The 16,385-nt window shown below is 35.9% G+C and overlaps 1 protein-coding gene across 13 annotated transcripts in view; it reads left to right on the forward strand.

Annotated features, from left to right (window-relative positions):
- nrxn2a (neurexin 2a) overlaps positions 1-16,385 on the forward strand; it is a 339,692-nt gene that overhangs the window by 65,736 nt on the left and 257,571 nt on the right. Inside the window, exons 5-7 of one of the 13 annotated variants that reach the window (XM_052588900.1) lie at positions 5,804-5,833; positions 6,037-6,075; positions 16,116-16,130. The exons of the other annotated variants lie outside the window; for them this stretch is intronic. Of the exons in view, the coding sequence (XP_052444860.1) occupies positions 5,804-5,833; positions 6,037-6,075; positions 16,116-16,130 (84 nt within the window). The remainder of the gene's footprint in view (positions 1-5,803; positions 5,834-6,036; positions 6,076-16,115; positions 16,131-16,385) is intronic. 13 annotated transcript variants of the gene reach the window in all.

The raw sequence follows: 16,385 nt of genomic DNA on the forward strand, positions 1-16,385 counted from the left end.
GTTTTTTTTTTATATAACTCTGATTGTGTTCATCTGAAGGAAGTCATATGCACCTAGGATGGCTTGGGGATGAATTAATAATGAGGTAATTAGAATTTTTGTGTAAACTGTCCCTTTAAAGATAATATATCATTGTTTGAGTTGCTTCAGAAAGCATTACATAGTAATTTAATATTTTTAGATGTCATTATTTAAAAATGTCAAATTACTGAGTTTCGGTAGTTTCTGTTAAGTAATATTTCTTATAGTATGTTAAAATAATGATATCTTAAAGTAATCGCAAATAAATAAATAAATTTGATATTTCGAAATAATGAGAAATCTCAAAATTATGATGTCCATTCTAATGATTGAGTTAATATTGTTTTTCATTGAGAGTTCAGTCTTGATTTAAATTATTTTAAGATAATATCTAGTTATATATTATCTTATAATATCTCGAAAATAAAGTCATTTTTTAAACGCAATGTCAAACTGAGTTTCTGTTTAGATGCATCTCTAAAATTTCTTGAAATAATCATATTGTCTTGAAGCGTTCTCTAAATGTAGTTCTTGTGGGCTGATTTTATTTAATAATTTTGTTGTAGCAGAAACTGACTTCCATAGGGTTCAGTAAGCTAGCAAGCATCATTTCGCCTTGTTTCCACAGCAACGTAGGGATAGGCCAAAATGTGAGGATGGAATTATGTGGAGCAAAGCCCGTATTTACTTTCTTTCTGTTTAGATGAATGTTATGCAACCGCAAAGCAATGTAATAATTTTCTAGTTGATTGTCTTGAAATGTACTATATTCACCACGACATGCATATTAAATCACCCCATACATTTTGCAATATGCATTTTATGGGCCGAAACAATCCTTGTAATGGAAACACGTTAACCTAAACAAGCTCTTTTGATTTGCATGCCATGAATTATTTATTTATTTATTTTATTAGCACGCTTCTTATTATTCCAGCCTGCAGTTCGATACTCGCTTGCCACTTAAAAAATATCTCCCCTCTTCCAGAGAACTGTTTATGAGGTAAACACTTTTATGGCCTTGTTATTGACCTATTTAAACAAATTGAACTCTTGAAAACCACTTTCATCCAGATTAAGCCAGACAGGTGGAGGTGAACGACCGTGATAACAGAGCAGGAACAGGAGAAGCAATGCGAGAGAGGAGCAGGCAGGAAGGGAGTGGGTTAGTTGCGCCGACAACGTCATACTAAGGGAGACACGGGAGCCTGTTGCTATGCCAACGCAGATGGGCCACCGCATTTCAATGCAGACGTCCACAGCAGGCCTCTCCACGTCAGACAGCGCTGTGGCAGTGACGCCGTGCATTTGCATTCTCTGAAAATAAATGTTTACATGAAACATATGCCCTTTTTGAAATTACCAACACCTTGGCCGTTGAGCTCCTGTTTCATATTACAGTGAGCAAGTGAGACTTCTCCATGAGCCATTACTGTCCGGCTTTGTATCTCTCGGTTAAATTACCCCCCCCCCCACCCACCCACAAATCAGAGAGCTTGAGTGAAATTGACGGTTGTGGGAGAAACTGCTAAATGAAAAAGTTCCTTAATGCAACTGCGTACGGCTTTAAAACGTAATAAAACTAAGAGACCGAAATCAATTAATATTTCGATAATTATTTCCGACTGTGTGCTTGTTCTTTTTAGTTAAGGCTGTTGAGCAAGAAATATGAATGTAAACACAGTGCACATGCCTCCATTTCACAGTAGCTCCGCAATCATGTTTTTTATTTATTTTTGCTGCGCCAATCGTTGTTTAAATATTTGTTAACAAGGTGTGTGTTGCTCTTTAATTCCTGGGTGGTTGTGTGCTCCCTTGCTATCTGTCGATGCAGTTGGCTTTTTCACTGTACTCCATAATGAGTCAGTTTGTAGGTAATTTCATCTTCATTTTTCAAATTTGAGAAGTCACTGTGGCATAAACTGTTATACGAAATAGATGTGACAGCTGAGATGTGACTAGTGATGGATGGAATCACGGGACTGACACTTTTAGAGGCTTTTGTAACTGAAATTAGAATGAATGAGAACACCATTTCAGGTTGCGGGGAAAAAAACTGATAAAACACATGCAGAAGAAAGTCTGGATGTGGGGTCGTTTATAAATAAAAGAGGTTCTCTTTATGTGTCTAAAAGTGTGAGAGGCACATAAATGATGGATCATCTTCAAAGGCAATGTCTTTTAGTATATTGGCTTCGTGTCATCTCACCAGACCAGATAACTACTGTATTCAGACACGTCAAGAACGACATGTTGAAAGGATAGATAGATAGATAGATAGATAGATAGATAGATAGATAGATAGATAGATAGATAGATAGATAGACTGAAAGATGCTGTTAGAGATGTGTATAGATGGATATAGGTTTGGCAGTGGCTTGCCTCATTGATGTCAATGTTTTGAGGTTTATAAACCTTTATTAAATTGTTGGATTAAATACGATTAAAATGAATTCAGTTGCTTTAATGAGCTCTGCATTTGAATCCAAGTGGCCCATTATTTACTTAAAGGTATCATATTTCTTCAGAAGGTACAAATTCAAGAACCAAACAAAGGATTTTCGGTTACAGTTTATATTAGCATATTAGGCACAGTGTGTATTTTAAGTTCTGGTCACTATTTCAAGTTTTTTCCATTTTTATCACCTTTATTCATTTTCTTTAGCTAAATGGTTCTGCGGTGTGACAAATGACTTCTTAAATGTACTAATAGTCCATGTGCCCTCTCAATTAATATGAGCTCATAAAAGCTGCATGAATAACAATTATAATTATAAAAGAATTAGCAAAATGCTGTTTTAAATGGTTTTAGATGGAGAACAGTATGTCACGCTGCAGCACATGTCAGCAAAAAAGTATTTCATGCTAGCTATTTTCTGAAATTATTCTTTAAACGAAGAACTTTGTCATCACATTAGGGATGTTGGCTTTTATAGTAAGTTCATTTTTACAATTAAACTGTACTTTTATTAACTTTTTCTGAACAGCTACAGTTTTATGCAGTATATGACTTTTAAATAGTCAATGTTATATATTGAAGTGATTAAATGATCAAGGGAAATAATCAGAGCTTGGTAGATTACTTACAAATTGTAGTTCATTCCTGATTCCAAATTACATGACAAAAAATGTATTAGTTACATAATCCATTACATTAAACATTTTAGGTAATATAATTAGAATACTTTTTTATTACTTTTTTATTACTTTTGACTTGACTCGTTTATCACATTGATTTAAAAAGGGCATGACATGCATTAAACATTACGTTACGCCAAGGTTTTTCAAACTATGAAATGATGAAAAGCTGATAATTAATTTAATCAAGTAAAATTTAAATAAATAATTTTAAAATAACATCAATCAAAATAAAACACATACTATATATTATTTAATATATTTATATATATATATATATATATATATATATATATATATATATATATATATATATATATATATATATATATATATATATATATATATATATAATTTGTTTACATGCATGTCATATGACCATTATCCAAAATCAGAGAACCGTGAGCATGCAAATGTGTTACTTATTTATTAAAATAATAATTTTAAAATCTCAGGAGGTACTTCAAGTAAATATATAAGGTGTGAGATTTGGGAATGCCTGCATTGCATGTACTTGAGAAATAACACTTTCACATTTTAATGTGTTGGAAAGACAAAAGCCTTTCAAAGACAAAGCAAAGTGTTCATCAGAAATGGATGCTATGTTAAAACTCAATGTTTTTAAATCCAGTGGTCAAATCCTGTAGCCACCTGACCAATGACTGGTCTCTGGAAGACTTTCTGGAAGACTTACTGAATGTATATACTGTAGGTGGTTAGCTAATTTAGGAATGAACATTTAAAAAAGGAAAAGGGGGGAATTAGAGATAAACAATACATTATGAATTAACAGTAACTGCCGTCTGATTACAAGTATATTACCAAGTACTTAATTTTTGGAATCTGATTACGTAATCCAGATTACATGTAATCAGTTACTACCCAGCTCTGGTAATACTATAATATAATATAATACAATGACTTTAAATAGTCATATTATATATTTGAATATTTAAATGAGCATAGAGAATATTTAAATGATAATAAAATACAACTATGAGTTGTTGTTTTATGCATTTTGAATATTTAAATGAGCAATAACAATATCCCAAGGCTGTTACTTGTTCTAAAACACTAACATAAGCCTCACATATTGTTCCGATACCGCCATTGTGCTTTCCTTAAATATTGTCTCAGTATCATTGTTTACCGTATCCCTTGCAATTTCGCATATTGCTATTCTTCACGAGTTTCAGCTCTTGTTCTGTTCTCAAAAAACCAAACCGTCTTTTATCGTTACGCTCCCTTAATTTGTGATATTTTTTTTTTTGTGGAATTGGCTGCACAATGACTAGTAACTCCCAGTTACAATGATCTATTCTTATCTCCCTAATAGAGTGCAGCATAGAAGTAGCAGGGCAAGGGACGGAACCGTGGTAATTGTCAGGGAATCACACAGGAACATCAGAGAGAACAATGACCCTATAACTCTGCTCTCTATAATCATAATATTCCTTTGTTTCACGGAAATGAAACGCATAGGCGATGAGAGCTCCAAGCAGGCCTGGTCTCTTTAAATCCGGGATTGTTTTTGCCATGCGGTTCCTTGGAGGTGCATTAGGAATTTGAAGGAAACATTCTCCCTTTTCAATTAAATATCGCACTGAATGCAGTTCAGTTCACCAGAGAGCGTTCACAGCTAAAATGCGGCATTCCTGAAGGTAATCGTATTCTCAAAACACAGAATAAGTGCATAAAGGCATAAATGGAGTTAATGTGGATTTCCACAAAGCTCCCAGCTGATGTGTTCTTTTTTGTGATCTCGATTGTGTACCCTTGCTTTCCAGTTTGTTTACGGCATTTGATGTAAAACAGAATCTCCTCGCTGGCCTGACCCCTCGATTTTGGTTGGCTCTCCTCTGGATTTGCATAGCAATTCCTCTTGATTGTCTTCTTGTTTCTCTACAACTCTCGGTCGCATTAGTCGGAGTAAACAGCAACCACTGCATCGTGATTACAGAACGCAAACTGCCGGATAATGGCTCCCGCATCGGTGTGTGTAATTGATTGGTATTGAGCTGTCAGGCTGCATACGTTATTACAGCGGCGAAATCAACTCGCCGGCTTTTGTCTGTTACTAAGACGATAGACCGTCTGGGACGGGTTGCCTCTGTGCGCTTGGGAGAATTTATCTTGGTCCCTGCTGCTTTTTATGAGACATTTCCCCACTGCTTTCTGATCTCTCTTTGCTATTTTATGAGTCTGTGGCTTCTGAATGCAACATTTATGGGTGTAACTGTTATAGCATAGAAGTGTGTGATCTAAGGAATGCTATCTTGCCAAACACTAAATATGTGCTCCATTAGGAGAAAAAGCATTTTTTTTGTGAGCAAGTGCCTTTTTGGCACTTGTGCCAATTGAAATGCTTTTTTCCTCACCCTTTCCCTTTCCCTTTCCCTTCCCTTCCCTCCCTCCCTTTCTTTCTTTCCCCTTCAACACCTCTTACTGCCCTCCCTTGAAGAAGTGTGTGTTTATTTTCCCTTCCTCCCTTTTTCTCTCCCCTTTGGTTTGGCATCCGTGTTTGCCTCAGGATGTCTGTCACAAACTGCAGTCAAACGTTGTGACAATGCTTTTCGTTTCCGCCCGTACCTTTTTTATGACCCTCTTATTTCTTTTTTTCCTTTTTCCTGTTTTTTCCTTCAAGGTCTGGCGCACCTGACGTTAAAGAGCCAAGGTATGGGGCCTCTCCCATTTCCTTTTTCTTTTCCTTTTTTGATTCCCCTCTTTTTGTACCTAACCCTTGCTTCCACAACTCATTTAATCGACCTTATTTTCCTTCCATTTCTTTGTCCCGTTGGTTTCTGTGCCCTTTCATTCTCTGCTATCTGTGTGTTCTCCATGTGCGTCTCCTCACCCTTGTCCTGTCCACTGGCCCAGCCCCAGGAGCAGCTCCTCTGATGGCCACTCCTGCAGCAGGTAACGCTCTTACGCTCTCCCTCACATGTTTGTTTTGGTCCTGGTGTCGTGCGGTCACAAACCGTACCCAGAATGCACAGAGCCAGAGCTCTGCTGTCATTCTAGCTGTTTGGCTTTATTAAAAAAAGATGAGCGGTTTTGACTGAAAGCTGTTGATTGAATGTGTGTTTAATTTCAAATATGTCCAAATTGCTTTCTTTCTTTCATTATTATGGGTGTGTACTTGAAATGCAAATAATGTACCCATTTGAAATGTTTCTTGCCTCTTCTTTCAGCTGAAGCGACTCATTGTGGCGGCTGATAACTGTCATTACACTATCTATTATACACTTCACATTCTTTTAGCTGCATGTTCGCTGAATTGCAGTGTAGTCAGTCTAAGCTTTAAAACTGCAATTATTTTTAGAGTAGTCTACCGTGCCATCGCTTGAAATGCAAAAAAGACTTCAGTCAGTCATATTTATCTAACAAATTTAGACAGAGCACACTCCCTGTCTGCAGCAATAACAGAAGGCAGCTTGGTTCCTTGATTTCCTTACTGACCTGTCAATCTTAATTACTTCAAGTGATTACAGGCCTGTGTAAGATAAGCAGGGTTCGCTAACTGCAGGATTTGCTAATGACTGGTTCATGAAGCTCATATGAGGATGTATGTCTTCATCAAAATATCAAAAATACTTGGGACATTTTTGATATTTTGATACATACATACATATAAATTTGGTTTTGCATGGGAAACGCATAGGCGTAAGAGACATCATTCAGAAACAACCACTACAACAACAATATATTACTGACTGTAAACATTTGAACAGTATATATAAATTGTAGAAAGAAAAATATATTTCAGTTCTATGTGGTATTTCACAACTTTATTTTCATGCCAGTGTGGTATAATTTCAAAACTTAAACTACATTAATTCATAATAATTAAAAACATTTTTATAGTATTTTTTACAGTCAAATCGGTTATGCTTATTTTCAGTATTTGAGTTTGTAATCTGGAGACTGCAAACAAACACTAACATGCTGTAATGCATCGTGCTTGTTTATTCTGCTGCTTTTTTAAGGATTAAATTGGCCCTCTTCCAAAACCTAGCAAGCTGCCTCACTATCTGATGCCTTCATAAACAGCTGCCTTCCAAGGCAGCATCCTAACCATAATGGATCCTCATAAGTGACTGACTCGGAGCTCTCCGCGCAGGCAGCAACTCAGCATGCCACACGAATGGCACTCTGGAGACATGACTCACAATTAATTCCGGTAGAGTTTCATGTTAGCTTGTTACTAAGCTACTGACAAGCTACTCTAATAAGCAAAAAATATTTAAATGTTTCATTTATATATAAGAAATCCCAGCCTGCTTTGAGAAGGCGACATGCTATTCTTTCTTAGTATACGACATCAGAATCATTATGCTGCCTACCTTTTGGAGCACGGTGCCAGTGATGCTACCTACATAAGCAGTTTAATATGCTATTGAACAGAACAGTTTGGATGGCAGTTTGAGCTTCTCTCAAAAGCATGCTGTCTGCCCACCTGGAGTAATTTGACCTCAAGTCAGTCAGGTCCTTTATATTATTCAGACATACTGTACAGCTTTACTTCTTTTCCGAAGGATTATATGGTTCCCTTGGCCCCAGAGTCAGCTGAGGTCAACACAAGAGACAGCAGAGAAAGAAGACTCTGCCCCTGTGGGCTCTGAAGTGTAAAAGAGACTTTTAATTACAGTGTGGGTGGGGGGAATTCGACCCAGCTTGTTAATTATTAGGTACTAATGAGTGACCTTAATTACTAGCAAGGATGCGGGACAGTAGTCTTCAGTAGACTTTATTTACGTTATACTTTTAACCATTTAAAGCAAGAAAAAAATGTAAGCCCATAAATCTGAAGTTAAGAACGAGAGGAGCAGATGACCCAGAATGCACCTTTGTTTCCAGCCTTTGTCTTTTGAGCTGCAGCTCTACACAGAGAAACTAATGCAGCCCGAACTGCTGCTGAAGGGATTCAGGCTCATTTTTCTCAGCTCGGCCTCTGGCTGTGCTCGCAGATCAAATGCTAAGAGATTGATCAGTTGGAGAAAAAAGGGACTTTTTTTTTTTTTGTCACATTTGCCGGGGTCTCATATTGACTGCAAAACTGGAGGGAATTTGGATGTTGGTCCTGATAAAGTATGCTTTGCTCACACACAAACATTTGGAAGTACTCTAGCCATTTACAGAGAGAAAAACCCCAATTAATAATTAAAGGGATCTCACGTCGTTCCAAACCCATAAGACCTTCGTTCATTTTCAGAACACAGATTAAGATATTTTTGATGAAATCAGAGAGCATATGCAGCAACTATTCCACCACGTTCAAAGAAGAAAGGTAGTAAGGAAGTAATTTTACGAACCTACGAGAATACAAGAAGACCACAACGTGTGTGGTGCTGCTGACACAGGTGCAGGTGTTCTGATGTGGAACGTTCTTCTTTTAATAGTTCATCGTTCTCAGTTGATTTCTTTGCACACAAAAAGTATTTTTGGAGCTTCATAAAATTACGGTTGAACCTCTAATGTCACATGGACTATTTTAACAATGTCTTTATTACCTTTCTGGGCCTTGATCGTGGTAGTTGCATTGCTGTCTATGCAGGGTCAAAAAGCTCTCGGATTTCACCAAAAATAGCCTAATTTGTGTTCTGAAGATGAACAAAGGTCTTGCAGTTTTGGAACGAAATGATGGTGAGTAATTAATGACAGAATTTACATTTTTGGGTGACCTGCCCCTTTAAGGAACATCGCAATTGTGCTGTTGTTACATATATCAGTATGACTGTGATTCAGCCCCGTTAATATTGCGTATAACTTACATTTTGCCAGTTCCTTTATATATATATATATATATATATATATAAAAAAAAAAATATATATATATATATATATATATATATATATATATTATTTATTTAAATTTATTTTTTAAATTAATTTATTTATTAAGTCTTTTTCACAATATCAATTTGAGTCAATATCAGCCTGAGAGAACATTTTCTTGTCTCCCCTTAATAATGTTTGGTATGACATACATTATCACACAACATTATATTTCCAGGAAATAATTATGTACTAATTCGGCTTGATAAATGAAAAGATTGATGTCCTCAAATAACAAGTCATTTGTCTTGAGAGGAGGGATTGGGGGCTCTAGCATTATCAAAGGTCTATACAACAGAAACATGAACAGATGGAAAGTGTTTTTTTCACAGTTTTTCTTTTATCACTTGTGAAACTTCTCTGCACGATACTGCCGTAACCTTATTCAGTGTGTCTATTCATCCAAAACTAGAGTAATGAGTGCAAGCTGCTAATTGGAAAGAAAATGTTTTGGTAAACAGTAATGTGTCATGGTTGCAACAACGTCCCAATGATGTTTATTTTGCCTGAATTCATTGCACTGTAATGGTTCCTTGATTCAACTCTAGATACTGGATGTTGAGTTCCCTTCTCTTCAATCAAAACATTTCTAATTCAGCACAGCAAAGTGTTACCTTCAGCGAGAGCCTTGTGCCCACCCTCATGACAGGCAGCAGTGTGGAGTGCTTTTATTTGAAAATAAACATTTGTCAGCTAGTGGTTAGGCTTTAGTTCTTCTTTTGCTTTTTCCGCTAGCTTTCTGCTGTCAATGTTGACAAAAATGTCTGTTAAAAGTTTTCAGATAGCTTCCATTCTTCTGAAAAGATATAAGTATGTTTTGATTCTACCATAACAGAAGAGATGTGTATCTTAACTGTACACTGAACGGACGTTCAAGACCACTAGTGAAAATGATGTTTTATATCATTACAAATGATATTAGCAGCATTAAATTTGGAGTGAAATCTGAAGTAAAATATTAACATGAGTTTTAATTTATTTAGTATTCCCCCTTTTGCTCTAAAGACAGCAGGACTCAAACTGCATGAACTCCAGGAGTTTATGTTAAACCTGATGATCATGATGTTCAGCATGATTTGAGAATTATCTAAAGAGCGTCTTGTGCTTCAGTGAAAGCTAGAACAAAGGTCTTGTGTGTCAGAAATTGAATTATTTGAAAAAGCAGCTTTAGAAAAAATTTGAAGTTTCTACGTTATATTTAGGAGTAGGTTATTAGTGTTGACTATGGCAGAAATGTACAGTAAGAATCATGCAGTTAGTTACAAATTACACATAATCAAACAGACAGTGAACACTATTAACTGCAATCGTTATATTTTGCTTATATTAATAGTTCATTGAAAAGTCAGTTCAGGAAAAAAAAATCATAGTACAGTCTGCAATGTATAACATGATAATGCACAGTCCTAGAGCCATATGTAAAAAGCTCACATGCTGCATTTGTCCAATCAATGACACTGACCCCGGGTAGATTATAAGCAGTGTGAAACGTGAAGCAAGATATCCAAGGATTCCATTTACCCAGGGCGTAGAATGACTAGGGATGGGTATCGTTAAGGTTTTAACATTATTACTACTCTTACCGATAATGCTTAACGGTCCGGTACCTTAACGGTATTCTTATAGGTACTTTGTGTTGTGTTACTTTGTGTTGTGTTAGGGAGTCGAAAACTTTGCATTTCTCTGTCTGCACATAATGCACTTTTGAAAGATGCTTTGACAGACTGCTTGTGTTTCCGCCCTTACATTAAAAATGTTGTTGCACTTATGACAACCAGCATTGTCTGCATCAACTCTAGTGAAGTATAACCACCAGGGGCGATTCTAGGATTTTTTCAACTGGGGGGCACAAGAGGGGCCACGATTAATACAGAGGGGCCAATCTTGTGTTGTTTGAACTGTATATGCAAATCATTTCAAGAGTTCAGTAACCTTTAAAATCAGTAATAAACAGGGATACCCTATTATATTTTAATAGCAGTTATTCACTGCTCTAAATAAAAAAAAATCTAATACAATTTGTATTAACTTTTCACTTTACAAAAGTGAAAGAAAAACTGTAATAAATAAAATAATCCAATGTATGAATAGTGTACAACTCACAAATAATAATAATATAATTTATTTATAATAGCCTTATATAATATATATATATAATAGCCTTATTTATATAAATGCAGAATAACATTAATAATTCATAGAAATAAATACACAATTCATTAATATAACTAATATAAATTTAATATAATTTCATAATATGTTTTTGTTTATTATCCACATACCATTCAATTGGCATAGCAGCAGTTGCAGTAAATTTGCATTGATGAATAAACAAAATCTACTTATGTCAAGGCTAATTAATCTTGAGCATATTGATTTAAAAATATCATATATCCATACTTTGGATATATTCAAAAAGGTAAAATGTAAAATATGTGGATCCTATAAAACAGTTTAGAATAGCTTAATTAGTCCAGTGTTATTTTAGTATTAGTTATTTATTTTGCTATTTAATCATGCATTAAATAATTATGTATTATTTTTTTTTTGAATGTTTCTGGGTGTCATCAAATGACGTTTTGTCAATAACTTCTGTGAAGGGGGGGAGAGAGAGCTTTCCAGGGTGCAGACAGCAATCGCGGAGCACCAAGGTGATTTTAGAACGGCAACTGAATTTATTAGAAATCTACAGACGCAAATAGACTAAAGGTGTAGAAAAATAAAGACCTATATGTGTATTTTGGACTTTTTTTTCACCACAAGTCTAAAAGAAGACATGTTACTGAAGACAAACAGCCCCAAATCTCAAAATTGACCAGTAAAAAAACGATGTTTTTGCATGTGTCTCACCCATATAGACTTTTAAAAGAAAGTCTAAAGTGTGGAGCGTTAGATAAACATTACACGATTTGTTTCGTCACCTCACTTGAGTGAAAAAAGTCGCTAATCGACTGCATGATTCAATAATGACTTTATTAGAATTGCTATTATAGTTTTTTAAACCATTGCTTTAAATTGCGTTGTTGCCTATATCGGCTCGTTCGGCCGAAAAATAACTAAATCGTAACGCAGTAAACCCCTTTTACATTCAGCATCAGAGGAGCATAGTAAATATAATGATTAGCATCTTGGTCTGCTCTAGGAGATAACATCGTCATCGAACCTGGTCTGTCTAACACCGAAAGACGTTAACGTTAGTACCAAACACTTCTTGCACTGCAACAACTCGCTAATCAAAAAACATAAGCTATTTAAAATAGGTGCTTTTTTCGTTGGAAAACAGCAGCTCGCTATTCTTGGTCCTCGTTGAGAAGCATCGCGACTCAATCGTGAGTTATTTACTAAACTGAAAGATTATAATTTGAATTTGTGAGTGACAGACGTGTAGAAATGTGGGGGCACACTTGGGGGGCCAATCAGTTTTCAGGAGGGGCCAGTGCCCCCATGGCCCCTCCCCTGGCTACGCCACTGATTACCACACTTTGGAACATTTTGCTGTCTCCGCCATCGTCACTCTTTGTATAAAGCAGGAGTTTTCGTACTGTAAGGGGGCCGTTCACATATCGCGTCTAAAAATGCGTGAAAAACGCTAGGCGCCCCGATTTCTGATTTTTTATCCCCAAAGACTTCAGGCACTTGCGCTCCTGAGGAGTCTGCCGTTGCTAAGCAACCATGACCTGCTCTCTCCATGAAGACGCAGAAATTTCAGAAATGGACAAATGGATTTGCAGCACTAAAAACTGCTTGCAGTAGCACTGCTACTAAATTAATTTAAAAGTCCACATACAGCTATCAGCTGTTCCTTCATCTTGGCTGAGCTTTCAACGTTGTTACGGAAAAGGTGAGGAAGTCACATGACCTGCGGTGCATCTCAACTTGCAAAAGTTGAGATGTTTTTAACTCGATGCGGTGCGGACACGCCTGGAAAAAACAAGCTTGTCGCACCGTGTGCGCGTCACGACCGCGTCGCTTACATTATGAGCACGCATACCGTGCGCCTACATTTGAAATAACGAACTTGAGCGCGCAAAAGACGCGATATGTGAACGGCCCCTTATGCGTGTGTGTACGCCGTGCTTGTTCTTGTTGTGTGTGTGTGTGACTGACAGACAGCCTCCGCGGCGCGCATGAGAGATCTCGCAGATCTCATAGACGAACGTCTTAATATGATCGCACATTAGAAATGTTTGGTGAGATAAAATGTGCGCGATTACATTATTAAGCAAAAATACATAGTACATACATTTTTTCCCCTCCTGTACCGAAAGCAGAACCGATACCATCAGATCTTACTGATACCACGGTCTTTCATTTTAATACCGGGTTTCGGTACCCATCCCTAAGAATGACCCAGGGTTAACTAGTTCACATGTGAAAAGCCCTTACATGTTAGTCCATTGACATATTTTCTGTTTGTTTGCAGTTTTACATTAAATGTGATCATATTTTCAGCCAAAAACATAAAGCATAAAAAAATTATACATATTTAATGTTTTCATTAAAATTATGTAACAACTAGTGTACCGATGGGAAAAAGAGACTGCCTCTTTAGAGTCAGTGACTAGTTACTCTCCTATTAGCAGCAATAACGGCAACAGTTCCTACAGTTATTTTTAAGCATTCACACTGCTGCTGAGGATTTTTGCGACCCACTCTTCCTTGCAGAACTTTTTCATCCTAGTGACATTTGAAAAATACTTTCTTCACACCTGAAGATCACATAATTGAAACCTTGAGCGCCAAAGAAATAAAAGGGGCACAATTTCTGTCCATTTTACCACCAGAATCTCTCTCTGTTTACTACTGCAGTCCACAACAAAATAATTTCGTACAGTGTTAAAAATGTCCACAAACTTCAAGAATTCAGGAGACAATAACTTTTCATTATTATTATTATTATTAATTATTTTCTATTTATGTTTCCCTGACTGTATATTATTTAATATATATTTTGTATTTGTATTTTATCATCACACTTTTCTAACTGTAATATTTGTAAAGACACGGACTGCCGACAAATCGTTAAATGATAAATGTCTGCTTCAGGTGGCAAATGTACTTGTTTAACAACAAGACTGCTCTCTTTACGATGGCTAATCTTGGCAGCACTTTGGCTGTTGTTGCCAGCTGGACTTAGAGAGTGAGTACATTTATCATTTCCCATGACTCCAGCTGAGGCAGACGCTCATATGGACTAGGGAAAATGTGACATTTACTAAAAGCATGTTTGTAATTACATACGTTAACAACGGCTAGTAGCTTTTACTGACACAGCTTTAACCCATTTTTCAAAGGCTATTTAATGTATATTTGCATTGATGTTGGCGTTTTGGAGTCTTGATACAGTATGTAGTACTGACACTGTCTCTGCTGTGAGCTCTCCTTTAGTTTAGCAATAGGAACATGTAATGAGCAGGGCTAAAGATGATTTTTTTCCAGGCCCTAAGAATCATTTACTGTAGAGGTATATAATCTCAGAGAGCGAGTAAACCACAGGGCATCTGACCTGCTGAGAGAACTTCTGTAGTCACTGATAGAAACACAAACTGATATTTTATTTTATTTTATTTTAAAAAATTATATTTGCAAAAGTGAAGTCCGTTCATTTCTAACAGATGAACTGTCACGAAATCATGGATCTTGTTCATTGATGGAGAAATTGTGGGTCTGTCAAACATGTTCTGCTGGAATCGGTATGAAATTAGATGTATGAGAAACGCGAGTTGTCACATATTTTTATTCTAGTTCATGTAACTCACATAGCTGGGTTTTTGTTACATAATATGACCTTAGTTGTCACAGTGGGCACTTGCTATTTATTGATAATGATTTGAAAAGGTCATTTTATTTTGAAAGATAAAGTACAATCATGAATCACAGAACTATTCATGTAGCTTTTTTAGACTTTTTTTTTTTTTACAATAATATACAAAAAACAATTGGCTGCCACATATACTTTACGTGTAATGCAATATATATATATATATATATATATATATATATATATATATATATATATATATATATATATATATATATATATATATATATGCTAATTATAACCAAAGTTAAAATAGGTGTAGCAATGTATAATGTATTCTAACTCTAGGTACAGTTATTCATGAGATAATACAATTAGTTAATGTATTATAAGGCATAATTAATGCATTAAAACTACATTTATAATGCATTATATACAAAGACTTTATATAGTATTATCAACTGTTGTTTTGGCAAACTAGAAACTGTTTTTGAATGCATAACAGAAAATATAATATATATTTATATGTTTGTATATGTTTGTATAATATATGTTTTATATGTTTGTTTTGTAATTCTCATTTTGGGCAAATTCTTTTGATGCTCTGGTTGATATCATTTATGTGCACAGAGCAATAGAGGAGACATAATATTTTAGGCGGACCTACTTTTCCTCTGAATTTATTAAATATTGGTTATACACTTGAAGTGTTTGATTAAGACATAAAACAGATCAATTTTTATTTATTATTTTTTACTCTGGAAGGCTCCATTGATCCGCCTGCAAACTCCCTCACTACTAGCACAAATTCTTCTGGTTTCCTCAGAATTACAGCCGCTTTGGCTGCCAGTGGAAGTACAGTGATTTTGTATTCATAGTTTGCAAACAGAGCAAAATGAATTCTTTCAATGTGAGTAATGTGCTATGTAAATTAGTGATGTTTCAGTGTTCACTAAAAGAACTTACACTGTAGGTATTCTGTCATTAGGAAAAACTATTTATTTTTGTTCCGTACTGTAGGAGTATGTGGTTTTGGTGTGATGAATAGGACCTCATAATCCATTACGGTTTAATTTCTTTATTTTTAACTCAACCGGTTTTTTCCCCCTTTGTGCTATCTCCATAACAGCGCCAGCTTGTTTTAAGATGCCGCTGTTCACATTCTCATGCAAATCAGTCTGCAAGCCAGTTCAAAAAGTCTCGATTGTCTTGAGATATTAGTGATTTACTTTCTGCAAGGACCAAAAATGTGACTAGATCAAAGAATGAGTAGAGCTTCTGTTTTATGCATCTGTAATCTTTCAACCGAGTTCTGGAACGGTGCCTCTGACTTTGTACTTTTGACTTTTTCTTTCCACAGGTGATCCAGAATCAGGTAAGAATCCTTTTCTTATTCCTCTCAATTTTCATAATACATTCTCAGCCCTCATCCCCTGAGAGAGCACATGGTTGCCGAAAGCTTTTTGATATGCACACGCTCCCTACATAGTCGCAAAGGCCTAGATGTGGCTTGTATTCGTTCAAGATACGAGCAAGATCACAAAGCAATTTAGATCTGGGCCAGTAAGAAACACATGGCTCGCCATTAACATTTGGACTCACTTTTGTCTTTTCTTTTAAGCTGCAGCTG

Source organism: Carassius gibelio, chromosome B21 (assembly GCF_023724105.1).
Source record: "Carassius gibelio isolate Cgi1373 ecotype wild population from Czech Republic chromosome B21, carGib1.2-hapl.c, whole genome shotgun sequence".
NCBI lineage: Eukaryota > Metazoa > Chordata > Actinopteri > Cypriniformes > Cyprinidae > Carassius > Carassius gibelio.